The sequence below is a fragment of the Trichomonas vaginalis genome, chromosome I (genome assembly GCF_026262505.1).
Source record: "Trichomonas vaginalis G3 chromosome I, whole genome shotgun sequence".
Classification (NCBI taxonomy): domain Eukaryota; phylum Parabasalia; order Trichomonadida; family Trichomonadidae; genus Trichomonas; species Trichomonas vaginalis.
In genome coordinates this window covers 14,253,660-14,270,465 of record NC_067203.1, presented here as the reverse complement: position 1 = coordinate 14,270,465, position 16,806 = coordinate 14,253,660, and the positions used below count along the sequence as shown (strand labels likewise).

Here is a 16,806-nt window from a genome sequence, read left to right as displayed (position 1 = left end):
GGTTTCGTAAAGTGTCAAATTCACATATCATGAGTAAGGAGGCGCGCAGTGCCGCCGTACCCATGATATGTATACTAACTGACAGGGAATCTACGATTGTTAGACCAGCATGAAGGTGCGAATGGCATCGATCTCCGCTTGGAATGTATTCATCTTCACCCCAGCATCGATCTTTGTATGCATTCCATGCATGAAGAAATGCTTCTTTAACTGCTTCTGCCTTTTCTTTATTCTCTTTGATTAAAGGAAATGCTCTTTCGTATAATGGATTTGTCAACATTTTGCGATCTGGATAACGCTCTATTTTTTCAGTAATTTGTGGTGAATCAGATAGTATTTCATAATTACTTGATCTCCGAAACTTATCCGTTTGAGCAATTGTGATATTTAAATCTTCAGCAACTTTTGGATCAGGCATTATCATAGTAGCTATTTGGGATCCCATAAATAACAATAGTATGAATGTTGTTATGCCTAAAAGTGATTGATTATGCTTTGTTTGCCCTTCTTTATATGCTTCCATTTTCTGGTTGCGATTTGAAATTGAATGATATCTGAAATATAAATTATCGGAATCGAAAAAAAATTTCAAATATATCTAAGTGCACTATTACCAAACAACATTAAATAAGGATGTCAATTTGGAAGAAAAGTGAGAAAATTCCTAAAATGGTAAAAATGAATTTTCCAAACGTACTTTTAGGGTTGTTAGATTCCCGACGATAGGTGTCTTGGAAGATTTGCCTGGTGTCATCATAGTGTCTTTAAATCAAAAATTTTATTTTCGAGTTAGTTTTAGGGATTTTTCAATAAAAAACATTTCTAAAACAAGAAAATAAAAGGATAAAATATTTATATTTTATATAAGGATCTTATATATTTAAAATAAATATCATTTTATTTTTTTCATTAGTGTCTGTCAAACCATAATACACTATTCAAAAATTCAAGGTGTCTTGAGGTTTCAAAAGACACCTTCAAATTGAACGATAGCACAGATACTATTGAATTTTACCCATTTTATTTAGTTTTTACCCTTTTTATTTTTAAGAATTAATGACTGAAACAGCCGTTTTGCTATGACCTCAATCACTTTTATTTATTATTTTAAATATTATTTAATTTTATTATTTGAATAGGCCAACTTATATTTGAGAAGCTCAATTTGAGACCACTTAATACATTGAAATATCATAAATATTGAAATATTAAAAAGTGTATTTCAAAATATTGAAATTATAAAAATTTATAATACTGAAATTGAGACAAATTAATAAATTCAATGCGTTTTTTTTTGAAATAACTCTCAAATATTATTTTTTTGTTTATTTAATGATGAATAAATATGATTGCTTTAGTCAATCATAAAAACTAATTTAAGTTTAAAATAATGAAAGGATAATTTGATCGTTTTTTAAATACAATTATTTTTGATGATTTGCAAGAATCTTTGAAAAGAATATAATATAGGTTCTATTTTTGTAAAATTTATCCAAATCATGTATTACATAAATTATAAAACGATGAAAGAACCAAAAAGTGTGTTTTGTGTTTTGTTGTTGCGTGTTGGATGCGGGATCCTGTTATTTCCGAAATCGACAAAAAATTTGGAAATTTAATTTCCGAAATCGAAATTATATTAATGTTTTTAATATTCTTATATCAAAAGGATTAAAGTTCATTAAGAGAAAAACAATTCTTCTTCTTCAATCTATTGGCGCATTTATTTCTACACGCCAATAAGGAAGGGAAAATTATAAGACACCATGGTGTCTTCAAAACGCTAATTTTTGATATTTTTAACAACCCTACGTACTTTTTTATCTCATTTTTTTGATTTTGAAAAAAATTTGGAGAGAAGATCTCTTCGTTTTTGAATTTTATCACGATGAAAAAAAAAAAAAAAAAAAAAAAAAAAAGGTAGTGGGGCTTCCAGGCACTTCGTGCCCTCTAGCCCCCCGTCACTTTTCTGTCACTTTTCAGGAAAAAACATTTTTATTATATATATAAAATGAATTTTACAAAACCACCGTTACCCTTCTTTGGAAATAAGAGTAGATGTAAAGATATTATATTGAGAGAACTTAAGAAACTACCGAATGGTCTAACATTTGTAGATTTGTTCGGTGGAAGTTTCTATATATCCCATTTGTGCCATATAATATTCCCAGACTCAAAGATTATATGCAATGACTTCGACAACTATATGGACCGTCTCAAACATATACCAGATACAAACAATATATTGAAAGATTAAAAGAAAAGATACCTATAGGTAAGATGGAACGTATACCATTAGATAACAAAAATATTGTGAGAGAGGTTTTGAAAAAAGCAGAATATATAGACTGGGATAGTATATCTGCTAGACTATTATATAGTGGTTCTATAAGAGTTCATGACATTGAAACACTTATGTCAAAAGTTTTATATCTTAACTATACAAATGTTTTCAAAGAGAACATAGAAAAATATATTGAGGGTATAGAGTTTGTGAGATGTCATTGGACAGAGTTGTATGAAAAATATAAAGACAAGGAAAATGTTTTCTTTATAGTGGACCCGCCGTTCTATAACACATGGGATTTTCAATACCAAGTAGACTGGACTTTGAGAGACTCTTTAGAAACTTTAGACGTTATACATAACCATCCATGCTTTTACTTTACATCCGATAAAAGTGGTTTGGAAACCGTTATGAGATGGTTAGAGGACATACATGACTATGAGTTTATATATGACAAGATAGAATATGAGAGAGGTCCTATAAACTGGAGAAAGTGTCACAATAAAGAAATTTTATTAGTAAGTAAATGTGGTTTGAAATAGGACTACTTGTTTTAGGTTTTTTCCATTGTGTCATTTATTTATTTGACGTGGCAGAAAAGTACAGAGAATATGAAGATGAACCAATGCCTGCAAATGTTCAGTATATGTACTCGTAAGAGATATTTTTATCTAATATTAAATGGACGCACAGAACTTAGCGAATGCACAGCAACCTGGACAACCAAACCCAGAGAATATTCCAAATGAAGTTAGAATACAAACTGCAATGGCAAACTATGGTCAAGTGCCAACAGATGTACAAATGCAAACTGCCATGTCAAATGACGCTGCGTTAGGTTTGCCACCATGGTATGCAAATATGAGATGGAAAGAGTTTTATACAAACCCTGAAGTGGGATATAAACAACTCTATGCAGATGACGCGAACACAGGAGTTGACCCAGAATATGTTTTCTACCAGAGGAGAAATAGAATGTATGAGCTCCAGTTAAGAATGCAATGGAACTCAGAAGGAAACGTAAGAGACTAGGCGGACATTAGATTTTTACATATAGTAAAATGGGTTTCTTCAGTAGTATTGGAAACTTCTTTCGAAATGTTGGAAGAGGTATATGGAATGGAATAAAAACCGTAGGAAGAGGAATTTGGAACAGTCAAAATATTGGTAAAAGAGTAGGTCAGTTCGTTGGTATTATACCTAAAGACCCTGAACCAGAAGAACAAGCTCCTGTTATACAACAGCCTGAACCTGCACCACAGTCTAGTTGGCAACCAAATCCAACACCTCAACCGTATTAAAAATTATATTTTTACTGTTCGATAGTAGTTGTATATGAGACTAAGTTCTAAGTAAAACGCATGGTATAATGGAACTATTCTCTTTCTTCCATCTGTTGTAAACCATACTTGAAAGTCTGAAATACTTCCACTCGGTGGTTCATATAGCTTTGTAGGTTTTTCGTAAAAGTCATTTGCCAAGCATAAAAAAGAGTTTTGTGCACCAGAAAATGAAGCATGAACTATAATAGCATCTGAGTCGAAAACATTTTCATATGTTCCATTAGGGTTTTCGACTTCATAAAAGTTCGGGTGTACTGGATATTCTGCAGGCTGATTTAACATCCTCAAAAATCTATACCATGCCAAGTTGTTATATTTTGTAGAAATATAAACGTCTTCTCCAAGGTCTTCTATTCTATTGAATTTAACAGTTGCATTTTTCCTGTCATATAAAATATCGAGATGGTACTCTCCTTCGTCAATGTTGTACTGTTTTGCATATTCGAGATAGATATCGTTTATTTTTTCTTGAAAAGCTTGAAGAGTTGTTTCTAAGTTTACAAGCAAATTCACTTGTAAAAGTTTTCCCTGTTCAAATTTCTCATACGTACGTTTTTCTTTGTTATAGTATCGAACTTCAAAAGCGACCGTAAATGGGAAACCATGTATGGCTTCTGAAATGAACTTCATTCTACGAAAGCCAATAGCTTTTGTGACGGATGGGTCTCTTAACCATCTAAGTGGGTAGTCAAAACGATAGCCTTCATGCTTTACGGTCTCTGTCTCAAACTTTTGACCGACATTAGTAAAAAGTTCATCTAATGGTTTAGTTGTAGCAACTCTTGAATTTTCTTTTTCTATTGAAAGCATATTTTATCTAGAATAAAAATGTCGAAAGAAACAGCGTCTATGAGAGAAATACAACACAACCGACAACTCATTGTGCAAGCTCTAAATAAGAACACAACAAACTTTTCAAACTATTCTAAGATATCTGAGTCATTGAAAGAAGGAAACTTAAAACTGACGATAAACCCATTGACAGACGAGTTTCTGTTTCAAGACAGTAAGAACCATACTGTTTGTATAAATCCAACAAAAAGAACTTTAAACGAGAAACCTATAGATGAACTTCTTATGAAGGCAGATATTGACAACAAAGCTGACAAAGAGTATGTAGATGCAACAAGAGACTATATTCTCGCATGGACAGATAGAACATACCCACAAAAACATCATACACATAACATCTATGACGTAGATGAACTACCAGCAATGTTAGATGACAAAGCAGATAAAACATATGTTGACAATAAAATGTCAAGTGAAGTGACAAGAGCTGACAAAGAATATTCTAAAAAGACTCATACACATACCATATCTGATATTACAAACTTACAAGAAACCTTAAACAGGAAAAGTGACGTTGGACATACACACGATTTCTTCGCAACTGTTGGTATAGAAAATATTGAAGGAACGGTTGAAGAAACTGGTGGGGATGTATTAAATTGGAAACCTCCTAACTTTCCACAAGGTTTAACATCGGAAAAGACATAACAACGATGAGATACATTAGATGTAGAAATGTCTATGTCATGGAGGATGAAAACAAAGTTAAATTCACTGCTCAAGATTTATATGATAAAAAGCTGACAAAACATATGTTAACGATGAGTTAGATAAAAAAGCTGACAAAACATATGTTAACGATGAGTTAGATAAGAAAGCTGACAAAACAGAGCTTCAAACGTTAAAGACAGAAATACTTCAAACAGTATATCCTATAGGCTCTATTTACGTCAATGAACTCTACCAACCAGAAAGTACTTGGTTTTGGAACTTGGACTCAAATAGTCGACAGGTTTTTGTATTGTGCAAACTCTTCAAAGGAAACAGGTGGAAGTAAAACGATTTCAGGTGAAAATTTACCTGCACACAGTCACTACATAATTTAAGTACATCTCAAGCAGGTTGGCATAAGCATAGATTTTGGGATTGGTCAGGAATGACAAAAGGTAAAGGATATGATGTTAAAGACGACGTTAAGTTTGCTATAAATTGTTACTGGAGTGACACTCAGGGAGGAAACCATACACATCGCGTTTCAGGATATACGCAAACAACGGGACAAAGTAAAGACTACATGCCACCTTACATGACAGTTTACGCATGGTATAGAATTGCTTAGTCGTCATTTTCAACTTCTTTAGCATATTCGTCAGGAGTTGTCTTATATTTGTTAGGAACTGTCTTTGAAAGTATACCACCTTGAACTTTGACAAGTTTGAAACGAGGTCTGACAATAGTAGTTTTATCTTCTGCTTGCAGTGTGTACATTTTGCCATGTTTGCCTAAAACTTCATAATATTCTCTTGTATACTTTCTTCTATTTTTACGAACACGAATGTGAGTACCTGTCGAGTTCCCATTGTTGTCATAGTCAATAGTATTTTCATATGGGTCGCGTTTAGGTATTTCTATTTTTACTTTGTCACCTTTCTTAAGTTTGAAGCCTGGCATTCTTTCTTGTTTGTCTCTTTTGACTAAACTATTAAATATATAGTCTTTCTCTAAGTCGGGTTGTTTTTCATTTCTTCGGGGGAGTGGTTTCCCAAACCTTTTTGTTTACGGCTATTGTAAATATTTAAAACTTGTCTCATCTTTGCCATGGAGAAGTGTCTATATTTGTCGTCATATGACATTTCATCTACCTCACCACCTTGTGGTTGGTTTAAGTCTCTTAAGATTTTTATACAACTGTCAATGACACCAAGAGCAGAATGGTTTTGGTCGACAATGAAATATTGGTTTACATTTTTTGAACGCAGATAGTTTTTAATATCGTCTGATTTGAAAGAACTTTCACAGTCAGATGTCAGTTTTGTTGGATGGTATTTGTCAACGAATATTGTCAAAGCAGTTTTCACATCTAAAATATTTTTGGACTGTAATGGTATGGCTTCACAGTATCTTGTGTTTTGACCGACAAATATTAGCCAGTATGGTGGTCCATCTTCTCTATACTCGGAATGTTTTCCAAGATATCCATAAACCAAGCATTTGGTGTTGAACTAAAGATTTTTACATGAGTGCTTTCTTTGTCTTTAGAAACATAGGGGTCCTTGTTTGGATTCGTCATTTTTTAACCCATAAGAAATGGGTTTATTTGGCGCATTAGCAGGAGTTGCATCCAGATTTTTGCCCGCAGTGGGAACAATAGCCAGAGGTGCATTTGGAATTGGAAGGAAGATTTTGAGTACATTAGGTATACTTAAAGAGAAAGCACAACCTATTATACAAACTGTACAGAAAGGTTGGGAGTAGCACGAGATGCAGCAAATCTTATTCCAAATCCTGAAACAAGAGGAAAAGTTCAAGGATGGATGGACAATGTAGGAAGACAAGCAGGAAACTACTATAACAAAGCAAATGACTACTATAACCAAGCAGGGCACTATATGGACCAAGGTGAAAGATTCTTTAACAGAGGATATAACCATGCACAACAGGGTAAACAATAACCAACCAACCGCCTCAAACGTGGGGAATGTAAATTTTTTACTGAGATGAAATGAACAATACAGCATTGAGACAAATGGGTTCAAGATGGATTTGTCGACTTCCAGCAGTTACACAACCACGTGTTTGTCAAGTTCTTCCTATACCTCAGGAAGTTTTAGACCGACTTAAAAAACCTAAACAACCAGTTGAAAACAAACCAAACTAAAATTTTTTACTGAGATGAAATGACCGAAGAAGTTGAAACGGTAGATTTGACACCACAAACAAAAAGTTCAGAACCATTGTCAAAACCTGTCAAAGAACTTACAGATGAAGAGAAAAATTCAATAATAGAAAGTGCCAGGTCTGGAAATACAAACCCTAACTATAAAGTCACTTTTCATAGAAATGGAACGGCTAGTATCTCAAAAAAGAAACAGACTCTCACAAATAAAATATTGAAGTCTGAAGGAGCTTTCGAGACAACAGATGGAAAAGTTTACTTCACTGACCAACAGTTCATTATAGAACATCTCATTGACTTAGAGTCGAAATATTCTAAACTTTACAACAAACACAAAAAGTTGAAAGGAAAACAAAAACAAATGGCATATGATATTTATGAAGATGTTGACGACACAACTACCTGCAAGTGAGGTAAAGTCAGAGGAACCGAAAAGTGACGAAAAACCGATAGAAGAAGAAAACCAAAAACTGAAGATAAACCAAAACCAAAGTTTAGTTTCCAAACTAAACCAAGTCAACCTTCATTAGCTGGTATGGGTTGGCGTCAAAGACTTATGGCAGCAGGTGGTTATGTAAAGTAAAGAAAAAAATATTTTTTATTTTTATAAAAATGCCCCCATATAGAATGGATAGAAAATCTGCTAGAATAAAAGCAGAGTTAGAAAGATATGGTTGGAAAGTTTCGAAGAATTTTAAATATAGGAAGGGAAGACCCATAAAAGTCTATGACAAATTGTCTGGTCTTCGCTACGAAATGGATTGGAAACAGCACGCGCAAATTATCCAAACAGACTAGAGAGGTTAGAAGAAGAACGTCTTATGGACATGCCTTTCGATGTTAGAACCTCAAGTTGAAGGACACGACGGCTTTGCCAGATTCTACTGGAAACATGACGAACAATTGCATCCTTTGAGAAGGAAAAAAGGAAAAGGTGAAGACAAACATGCTCCCATGGAAAGAACAAGATATGCATATGAAAAGTACGTGAAGTTAGAAGTCAAATTACATCTGGTCGAACCTTTACAGTAAACTTTGACGAAGGAAAGAACAAAGAAGGCTTCATGGGTGTACTTGCTGCCATACAAGACGGAAATAAGAAAGGATACAATCTCAGACTAACCGTAACAGATTTGGACGGTCATACTATGCACATGGCAATGTCACAACAGCTGCAAACTTCTTGACGCTTTCAAGACTACAAAGAGAGAACAAATGGTTGACTCCGACTCAGACATTTTGAATGCAATTGAAGGAATTGCAAGTGTCAAGTTCGAATGGTACCAACCTAACCCTCAAGCAGTCAGACAACATGCTGGATACTTCCCGTTCATAAATAAGTCTGACATTGACTTGACAAGGTATGGAATTTACAATTCAATTGAAACAATTGTCAATGAACCTTGTATTCTTACATGTCTCAGGAACTCTGGTCTTGTTACAGAGAGAAGATGAAGTATCTTGAGTCATGTGTGAAGACAAGGTACATCTCAGAGGTCAATTGGCAAAAATTGCACCGTTGGCAAATGTCAATATCCGAGTCAACATACCTACAGCTAAAGGTTCTTCACATGACGACTATGTTGTTGACAAAGACTTACCATGGTTGAAGATTGTAATTGTCCACAACCACTTCATGTTGAACGAAAGTCTTACAAACCCATTGTTCGGAAAAGGCAAGTGCAACATTGTCAGAGCTGTAAACATTCTTTTCGAGAAAGGTTTGTTGGAACCAATTCCAGATGACAAGCTGACAGAAACTTTTGTACCAAAAGACGAAACAAACTTTTCACTGTTAGCAAGACCAAAAGTTGTTCCAGACAAAGTTATAGCACAAAAGAAGTACACAATTCCAAAGGAGTTGGATTGTTCGGATACCAACCTGAACCAGAAGAACTTCCAATGAGGTTGCAAGAACTTCAAGATGCTATAAACAAACTTCCATTGAGACATCCAATTGACGTCAAATTGTATTGGAGAGCATCTGAGTTAGGTCAGAAGGTTTTATATGAAACAGGTTGCTTCGACGATGTTTATGAGATAACAGGAGAAGTTTCTCAGAAGATAAGAGACTCACTTGAATTTCCACAAACTGGACCATTGGTTGCGACAAGTTCGACTCAGATGAAAAGATATACTATGTCGACCTTAACGCTGCGTACATGAGGTTCGTCCAATATATTCCGACTGGAATTCCAAACGAAGATGGTGAGTTCCCAGGAAGGAACTATACAGTTGGAAAAGTCATACAACAACTGTATGATATTAGGAAAGCTTCAAACCCCAAACTTGCAATGACACTCAAATTGCTTATGAATTCGACATGGGGATATTCCATTAAGAAACCTCAAAGATGAAGAGTAAACATTATGAGAAGGTCGACAACTTTGTTGAAAGGTTTTCTCCTTTTGTTTTGAATACGAATTACTCAAGGTCAAGGTGGCTTAGTAACCACATAAAACCTATTGTCGAACATTGGTCTTACCTCAGTTCGCAAAGCAGTCCTTGACAACTACAACAAATTCTTCTCCGAAGTCAAATCCAAAGTTGTGGTTTACTATGAGAACATTGACGCACTCATGACGAACGAAGAAGGGTATAACAAACTCATTGAAATGGGATGGTCGGTGAAAAGATGGGTCAATTCAAATTGGACAAAATTTTCACCGAAGTTCATGTCCTCTCCAAGCGTAAGTACTGGGGCATACTTGAAGACGGCACAGAAATAAAACATTGCATGAAATAAAAAATTTTTATTCGAATTTGAATCGGACAGGTCGAGTTACACCATTCTTGGTCTCAAACTCATATATAACCTGTTTGTTGTATTTTCGTCGACTATGGCACGAGACACGAACATTGACCAAACGGACAAAAAGTGTCATTTCAGATGGTCACGCAGCCAATCGCATTCGAGCACTTCGAAGAAGCCTTACGTTCCAAGGGAGAGGGTGTCTGGTGCAAGGCAGAGGTCATGAAACTCTACGAGCAGTACATCCTCAATGCCTGGGAGGACAAATCGTCCTTGGATTGGCAATTCTACCAACTCCTCTGGGACGACCTCCTACGCAACTGGGATGACGAAAGAGTCCAATTCAGAGGTCAGGAACTACTTGTCCAAATTACCTTAATTTAACCCTTACGCAACTAAAACTAAATTTACTCGGGGTTTCCCCCTAAAATAAAATTTTTTTACTCTTAGAACCACTCGAGGTTCTCCTTACGGTTGTTGAGCTTGTCACCGTCAATGTGTCTGACCTTCGTCTTCTTGTTGGATTTGGAACCCATTGAATTGCGACAAGCTTGCCCATGGAGATTGAACCGCGATTCCGAAGGTTAAGGTTCAAGTGTCCCAAGTTGTTGAGGACTGGGGTAAGAACCTTGCCTGTCTCCTTGTTGCGGATTTTGTATGGGTAGGGTTGGGAAATTTCGTAAGTGTCATCGGCAACAAGAGTTGCCCAAACTTCCTTTTCTTCGTGTTTCTCTTCTTCGTGTTTCTCTTCTTCCTCTTCTTCCTCTTCTTCCTCGACAATTCCTTCTTCAATTTGGTACTCACGAATTACGGTGTTGGAGGTTCTGTCCTTTCCGAGTACCTTCCAGATGGCGTCTATCTCTTCGAAGAAACGGTAGATGAGTCTGGCAAGGTCTCGGTTCTCTCTCGCGTAAATGCGCAAGGTTTCCGTCAAATCATTCAGGCATTTCTCATTGGAAGCTTGGTTCATGAGGACATCGGCTTTGAGCTTGGTCATCTCTTCCATAAGACTACTTTGGAGAGTCTTAACGGTGTTTGTCAGATGAGCTTTCAAATTCAAAATTTGAATTTGAACTGGGCGCTTGTCTGGCAACATTGAAAGGACATCTGCCATTGTGTTCGGCTTCGGTGCTTGTTCGGACATCGAAAAAATGAAGTGGTTTGAGAATGACGGTTTTACTTCAAAAAGCTTGTTATGACGGTTAAGTCATACAACAAGTTTAAAATAATATCTTGTTCTTCTTCTGAACGTTTGTTGTCTCTTCCGATAAAAGTTTCGAACATGAGAACCAAAAAACGTTTTTTGAGATTGCGGAAGAGTTCAGGCAAACGTTCATATTCTGGATATGTTGGGAGCAGTTCGAAACATCTGAGCTGACTTTCGGACAAAATTGGGACAATGTCAGAAAATTCATCTTTGGTCGGACTGCTTGAAGGTAAGTCCCTTACATGTAAGTAGCTCTGGTAAAGTCTTCTCATTTCTGCTAACTTTTGGAGTATAGCTTCGTAGTTTAGAAGTTTTAATTTTAATTGTCTTATTCCACTCTTGACATCTAAACGGTAACTATCCATGAGGTCAAGAGTAGCTTTGGTAGCTTTAAGTGGAGCTATCTCTTCTTTGACTTGTGCAATTTTGGTTGCAATTGTGGTTTGAGCTCCTTCAAGTTCGCCGTCTATGTCGTTCTCAACGTCTTCAACCATAGCTTGAAACTCTTCATCGGTCCATTGAGATTGGTGTGGGACGAATTTAACTTGCTTCATTCAAAAAATGAAAAAAATGTTTTTACTCAAAGCGTGCCATGTATATGGCTATAAGAAACTTACCAGAAGGCTTCTTCTTCACATGAGTCTTTGGCAACTTGAGTGTTGGTGTTGGAGTTGGGTCTGGAATTTCAATTCTCTCTCGAGCGCAACAACAGATGTCAGAATAACATTCCCCACTGTCTTTCTTGCCACCATAAATTGTGTATTGACCGAACTTGCATTTGCAGGAAGACCGGTCAATACAAGGTTCACAGTTGACATATGTGTACACATACCTGTTGAGTACGAGTGTGAGTAAAAACATAAAAAAGTGAAGTTAAAATGAGATGTTTACTGTAAAGGTACGATGTCGCCTTCTGTGTTTATGAAGAACGCCCGACCCGAGAAGTGTAAGAGTCCTCTGAGAATTTGGGCAATTCGTACAGTTGGGTTCTCTCTGTTTGGAAGTAGTATCCAAGGACGCTTGGCAAAGAACTTCAAGAGGACTTCTTTCTTCATCTCTTTTATGTCGTCGAAAGGAGTGTTTTCTGGTATTTGCAGGACAATTCCAGTGTCAATTTCAATTTTAAGCGCACTTCTTCCAGACACCCAGCCTGCAATGGTCTTGTTTGACTTCAGATGGCTCAGGTAGTTCCTAACTAGCTCATTTATCTCTATAAGGTAGATTGCCTCATCTGCTGGGTCTATGTCGGTCATTGTTTCAAGACGAGTCTTTTACTTTTTCAAGACGAGTCTTTTACTTTTTCAAGACGAGTCTTTTACTTTTTCAAGACAAGTCTTTTACTTTTTCAAGACAAGTCTTTTACTTTTTCAAGACAAGACCCGTTATTTTTCAAGAAATTTTTTGGTGTAAAGTTCTCAAATTTGAGAACAGTGGTCTTGATTTCAGACGATACCCGTACTTTTTCAAGACAAGTCTTTTACTTTTTCAAGACAACTCTTTTACTTTTTCAAGACAAGTCTTTTACTTTTTCAAGACAAGTCTTTTACTTTTTCAAGACAAGTCTTTTATTGTTTCAAGACAAGTCTTTTATTGTTTCAAGACAAGTCTTTTATTGTTTCAAGACAATGTCCGACGTACCACCAACCGAGCCCATATCCCAACCAGAGGAACCTAAAGCACCAGCCCCTGCACCTCAGCAACCTCAGTTCCAACAAGTACCTCAGTTCCAACAAGTACCTCCGAATTACTACCAATTTCCAAATTACTACCAAATACCTCCTCAAGGCTTCCCGAACTACCCTCCTCAGCCTATGCCTTACTGCCCTAACCCTTGGATGTTCATGTCAAACCCTCCACCCCAATTCCAATTCCAATCTCAATCCAAGAGAGACCAAGAGTTCGAAGAAGGTCTGAACCGTTTACGCAAAGAGTATGCCACAGCCCCTATGGAAGACGACAGGCTTTCAGTCTCTTCCCTAAGGTCGACCAATTCGACTCGTACCACAGATTCGGTTCGTGACCGTGACGACTACCTCAAGCAGTCTGAGAGACTCTTCATCCTACAACCATTTACAGTTGGAGCTCTCAAGAACATGCGCAATTACGAAGGTCAGACACCAGCTGGAGACCGCAAAACAGACGTACTCGCAAGAGCAGTCCAACTGGTCAAGACAAAGACTGAGATAGTCGACTTCATTCTTGCAGCTTGCCCATACAAGTAAAAAAATAAACAATTACGAGTTAAACTTTTTATTCTTTCTTTTCTGAGTTGTTTAGAGCTGGTTTCTCTTGTAGGAACCTTTCGTACTCTTCCATGGTCATGTAATTGCGAATTTGGTACGCAATTCCAGGTTCGTTGTTTTTGAACCTTACGTATGTAACGCTTCCATCCTCCTCAGGGAAGTAAGCTGCTAACATCTGACCAAGTTTTCTCGGTGACTCGGAGCTCATAAAAATGTCACTTTTTAAACGTTAAGTTTTTAGTCTTATTTTACCCTTTGTTTACCCTTTGTTTGTCAAGGTAGTATTGGAGTGCAATTTCTCCAAATTCTCTGTGTCGGAGTTCTTCAGCATTTTCCAAGGTGTACCTGGAGAACTCAAAGAAGTTGTCAAGAAGATACTGCCATGCTGCTCTTCTGAGTTCGTCGGTATTTTGGAAGTGTTGCACCTTCGAGTCTTCGGACATGAAAAAATAACACTTTTTCTATTAAACCGTTTTCTAACATGGTCTAAAACTCTCGAAAATCATGAAATTTACACCAAAAATATAATTTATGTTAGAATGTTAGATCTAACATGTTTTCTAACACGTTTTCTAACATGGTCTAAAACTCTTGAATTTTCATGAATTTTCCCGAAATAAAAAATAAAGTTGGTTTTTTTAAAAAAATATTTTTTATTTTTATTGTAAGAACATGTTAGCAACTACAGCACCAAACTCGCTAGTTATGAACCCAACTTCAATGTTAGTAGAGATGAAAAGCTTCATTCCTTCTTCATATACTTTCGAAACAAAAATCCAGAAGATAAAGCAAGAACTTTTAACAAGTAATTTAGACTGTAGTGCGAAAGATGAAACAAATGAACAGTATCTTTATGAAATGCAGGACATTATTGACCATTTACCCAAATTGCCTGAAATCCAACAACAAAAACTAACCATTCCCGAATTTGACGAAATAGAAGTCAAAGCAACTGACTCAGTAGAAATAAAGAAGTTCATACGAAAGGTAAATTATGAATTCCTTGGTTTTCATTGCAACCATAAGGTTATGGACAAAGATTGCGACATGGTATATAAGAACATCTCTGACCTTTACAAATCCGAAGAATTTAAGACCTACGACAACTTTGTTTCGTTAGTTGCAAAATGTGTTTGGGAAATAAGAGATAAAGATAGTAGGGGTAAGGTATGGAACGAACAAATAAAACCAGCAACTTTTGAGTTAAAGAAAACCATTGACGCCTTGGTTGTTTTAGCAGGTAAGGTTTCAGAATATAACGCAAAAATGAACCCACAATGTTCTAAATGTAAAGCAGCAATGAGGAAATATAACTACTCCGTCAAAGAGATAGAACGTATGAGAAACGACTATGCTGACTTAAAGAAAGAAGCAGAGAAACCAGCAGAAGATAAAATGGACATGTTAGCATTTCTGAACAAAAACTATCCAACAGCAGAAGATTTCCTTCTATCTGACGTCAAGAAGAAGTATAAAGAAACTTTCGGTATCGTTAAAACTTTTGACATACTGACAGAAGAAATAGAAGCTACGAAATTGTTTAGAGTCATGAACCATCGCAACATATACCATGTAAAACGCTTGTAAATAGTTATGTTAGAAAACATGTTAGAAAACATGTTAGATCTAACATTCTAACATAAACATTATTTTTATTGAATTCCGTATGAAATTTCATGAGTTTTGTATGTTTTAGACCATGTTAGAAAACATGTTTTCTAACATGTTTTCTAACATTCTAACATAAAATATATTTTTGCCGAATTCTGTATAAAATTCATGAATTTCCTCATATGTTTGCTACCCTCGGAAAACCGAGGATAGAGATTCCATTCGAAAATCGTAAAAAATTGCGACCCGCGGAAAACCGAGGAACGCCTAAAACACATGAAAATCGTAAAAAAATGACCAAATTTCATGATATAACTGTATCTTTTATACAAAATAAAATTAAAGTTAGTTTTTTTAAAATATTTTTTTTTATTTTGTATGTAAGAACAGGAAATGTTAAACATTGAGTTTGAAACAGTTAAAAAGATAGACAATGACACCAAATTGGTTAGAATAGGTGATTTAAACGTAAGATACTCAAAGAAATACAATAAATATTCTTTGTCAGACATTTTAACACTATCTGGAAAGAAAACATCCCACGACTGGGTTAGAAATGCTTCAACTCAGAAAATTTTGACAAGAAATCCTGAGCTTATGATATCGGTAAGATTCTATGGAACAAGAACATATCTTATAGACAAAAGTCTTATACCAGTAGTTTTGTTCTGGATTGACCCAGTTGTTGGATATAATTTCATAACTTATGGTTCATTCGATACGGAACGTTGCAGTGAAGGCTTACTTTACATCGTTCAGAAACCGAAGGACTTCAATACAAAGAGATATAAGATAGGAAGAACATTTAATATAACTCAAAGATATGACAGTATAGTCAATAGAGTTAAGGTTGTGTTTGTTAACGATATGAGAGCTGCTGAAACAGAACTACTTGAAAAGTTTGAGAAAATGTATGGTGCTCCCATAAAAGGTAAAGAAACGTTTGAAGTAGATGAGATAGATAAAGCTATAAAAGTATTTGACGAAGTTGCTGAAAAAATACATGTAAAGCGTTTATTTTTGGTCTTTTATACAAGATAGAAAATAACGCTAATTTTATTTTTTTTTATTTTTTTATTTTGTATGTAAAGACAGATATGTCAACAACAGAGAACACAACAACAGTTATAGTCCATGAAGCTATAAATGAAGAATATGAGTACATACAGTTTAACAAAACAACTCCGTCTCATTCGTTCAGTCAAGATGACATGTACCAAATGCAAAGTATTTTGACAGCATGTTTGCTCCAGATACCAAACATACAGACGATTGGTTCAAAAACCAAAGCACACAAGAACTTTTGAGCGAAGCACAGCGAGACCGACTTTTTCGGGTCGCCTAAAATCATGAAAATCGTTAAAAAATTTGCCAAATGGTTTGAGAGGTTGGTATGACATAGACTTCTTGTAAATGCTGTTGCAATGTGGGCTTCGCCTCGTTATGCTTGGTATATTTACAGACTTCTTGACGAAATTCATAGACAAAACGTGAAGAGATGGAAAAGAAACTTCAAGCAAAAGATGAAGTCATTGAAGCAAAAGACAAAAAACATTCAGAAAAGAATACCACGTTCGGTACCAAAAGGTAAGGAAAAGAACTATAAAGTATATGATTTATACTGAAGAGATGGAAAATGAAGAAGATAAAGATATGGTTATGTTGCATTTAGTCA

At 35.7% G+C, this 16,806-nt stretch overlaps 11 protein-coding genes and 3 pseudogenes across 14 annotated transcripts, besides 2 other annotated features; 8 read left to right on the top strand and 6 right to left on the bottom strand.

Moving 5' to 3' along the window:
* Positions 1–80: part of a mobile genetic element that runs on past the window's edge.
* Positions 81–16,806: part of a mobile genetic element that runs on past the window's edge.
* On the bottom strand, positions 3,964–4,440 carry TVAGG3_0984870 (uncharacterized protein; the record flags this gene model as incomplete). The annotated part of the gene is made up of 1 exon (XM_051254006.1): positions 3,964–4,440. A coding segment is annotated over one exon (477 nt), but the record flags the coding sequence as incomplete, so codon positions are not given.
* TVAGG3_0984860 (phage tail repeat-like family) lies at positions 4,459–4,963 on the top strand (the record flags this gene model as incomplete). The annotated part of the gene is made up of 1 exon (XM_051254005.1): positions 4,459–4,963. A coding segment is annotated over one exon (505 nt), but the record flags the coding sequence as incomplete, so codon positions are not given.
* TVAGG3_0984850 (uncharacterized protein) lies at positions 5,758–6,093 on the bottom strand (the record flags this gene model as incomplete). The annotated part of the gene is made up of 1 exon (XM_051254004.1): positions 5,758–6,093. The coding sequence occupies one exon, from the start codon at positions 6,091–6,093 to the stop codon at positions 5,758–5,760; it is 336 nt and encodes a 111-aa protein (XP_051079578.1).
* Positions 7,145–7,300, top strand: TVAGG3_0984840 (uncharacterized protein; the record flags this gene model as incomplete). The annotated part of the gene is made up of 1 exon (XM_051254003.1): positions 7,145–7,300. One exon carries the CDS (start codon positions 7,145–7,147, stop codon positions 7,298–7,300), a length of 156 nt encoding a protein of 51 aa, XP_051079577.1.
* Positions 7,320–7,901, top strand: TVAGG3_0984830 (annotated as a pseudogene). The gene has a single exon. A coding segment is annotated over exon 1 (582 nt).
* On the top strand, positions 8,140–9,349 carry TVAGG3_0984820 (annotated as a pseudogene). Its single transcript has one exon. A coding segment is annotated over exon 1 (1,210 nt).
* TVAGG3_0984810 lies at positions 10,209–10,469 on the top strand (annotated as a pseudogene). The gene has a single exon. A coding segment is annotated over exon 1 (261 nt).
* Positions 10,871–11,214, bottom strand: TVAGG3_0984800 (uncharacterized protein; the record flags this gene model as incomplete). The annotated part of the gene is made up of 1 exon (XM_051254002.1): positions 10,871–11,214. A coding segment is annotated over one exon (344 nt), but the record flags the coding sequence as incomplete, so codon positions are not given.
* On the bottom strand, positions 11,247–11,831 carry TVAGG3_0984790 (uncharacterized protein; the record flags this gene model as incomplete). The annotated part of the gene is made up of 1 exon (XM_051254001.1): positions 11,247–11,831. The coding sequence occupies one exon, from the start codon at positions 11,829–11,831 to the stop codon at positions 11,247–11,249; it is 585 nt and encodes a 194-aa protein (XP_051079575.1).
* On the bottom strand, positions 11,854–12,138 carry TVAGG3_0984780 (uncharacterized protein; the record flags this gene model as incomplete). Its single annotated transcript, XM_051254000.1, has 1 exon — positions 11,854–12,138. One exon carries the CDS (start codon positions 12,136–12,138, stop codon positions 11,854–11,856), a length of 285 nt encoding a protein of 94 aa, XP_051079574.1.
* On the top strand, positions 12,903–13,499 carry TVAGG3_0984770 (uncharacterized protein; the record flags this gene model as incomplete). The annotated part of the gene is made up of 1 exon (XM_051253999.1): positions 12,903–13,499. One exon carries the CDS (start codon positions 12,903–12,905, stop codon positions 13,497–13,499), a length of 597 nt encoding a protein of 198 aa, XP_051079573.1.
* TVAGG3_0984760 (uncharacterized protein) lies at positions 13,528–13,728 on the bottom strand (the record flags this gene model as incomplete). The annotated part of the gene is made up of 1 exon (XM_051253998.1): positions 13,528–13,728. The coding sequence occupies one exon, from the start codon at positions 13,726–13,728 to the stop codon at positions 13,528–13,530; it is 201 nt and encodes a 66-aa protein (XP_051079572.1).
* On the top strand, positions 14,193–15,055 carry TVAGG3_0984750 (organellar and viral DNA polymerase type B; the record flags this gene model as incomplete). The annotated part of the gene is made up of 1 exon (XM_051253997.1): positions 14,193–15,055. A coding segment is annotated over one exon (863 nt), but the record flags the coding sequence as incomplete, so codon positions are not given.
* Positions 15,729–16,140, top strand: TVAGG3_0984740 (organellar and viral DNA polymerase type B; the record flags this gene model as incomplete). The annotated part of the gene is made up of 1 exon (XM_051253996.1): positions 15,729–16,140. A coding segment is annotated over one exon (412 nt), but the record flags the coding sequence as incomplete, so codon positions are not given.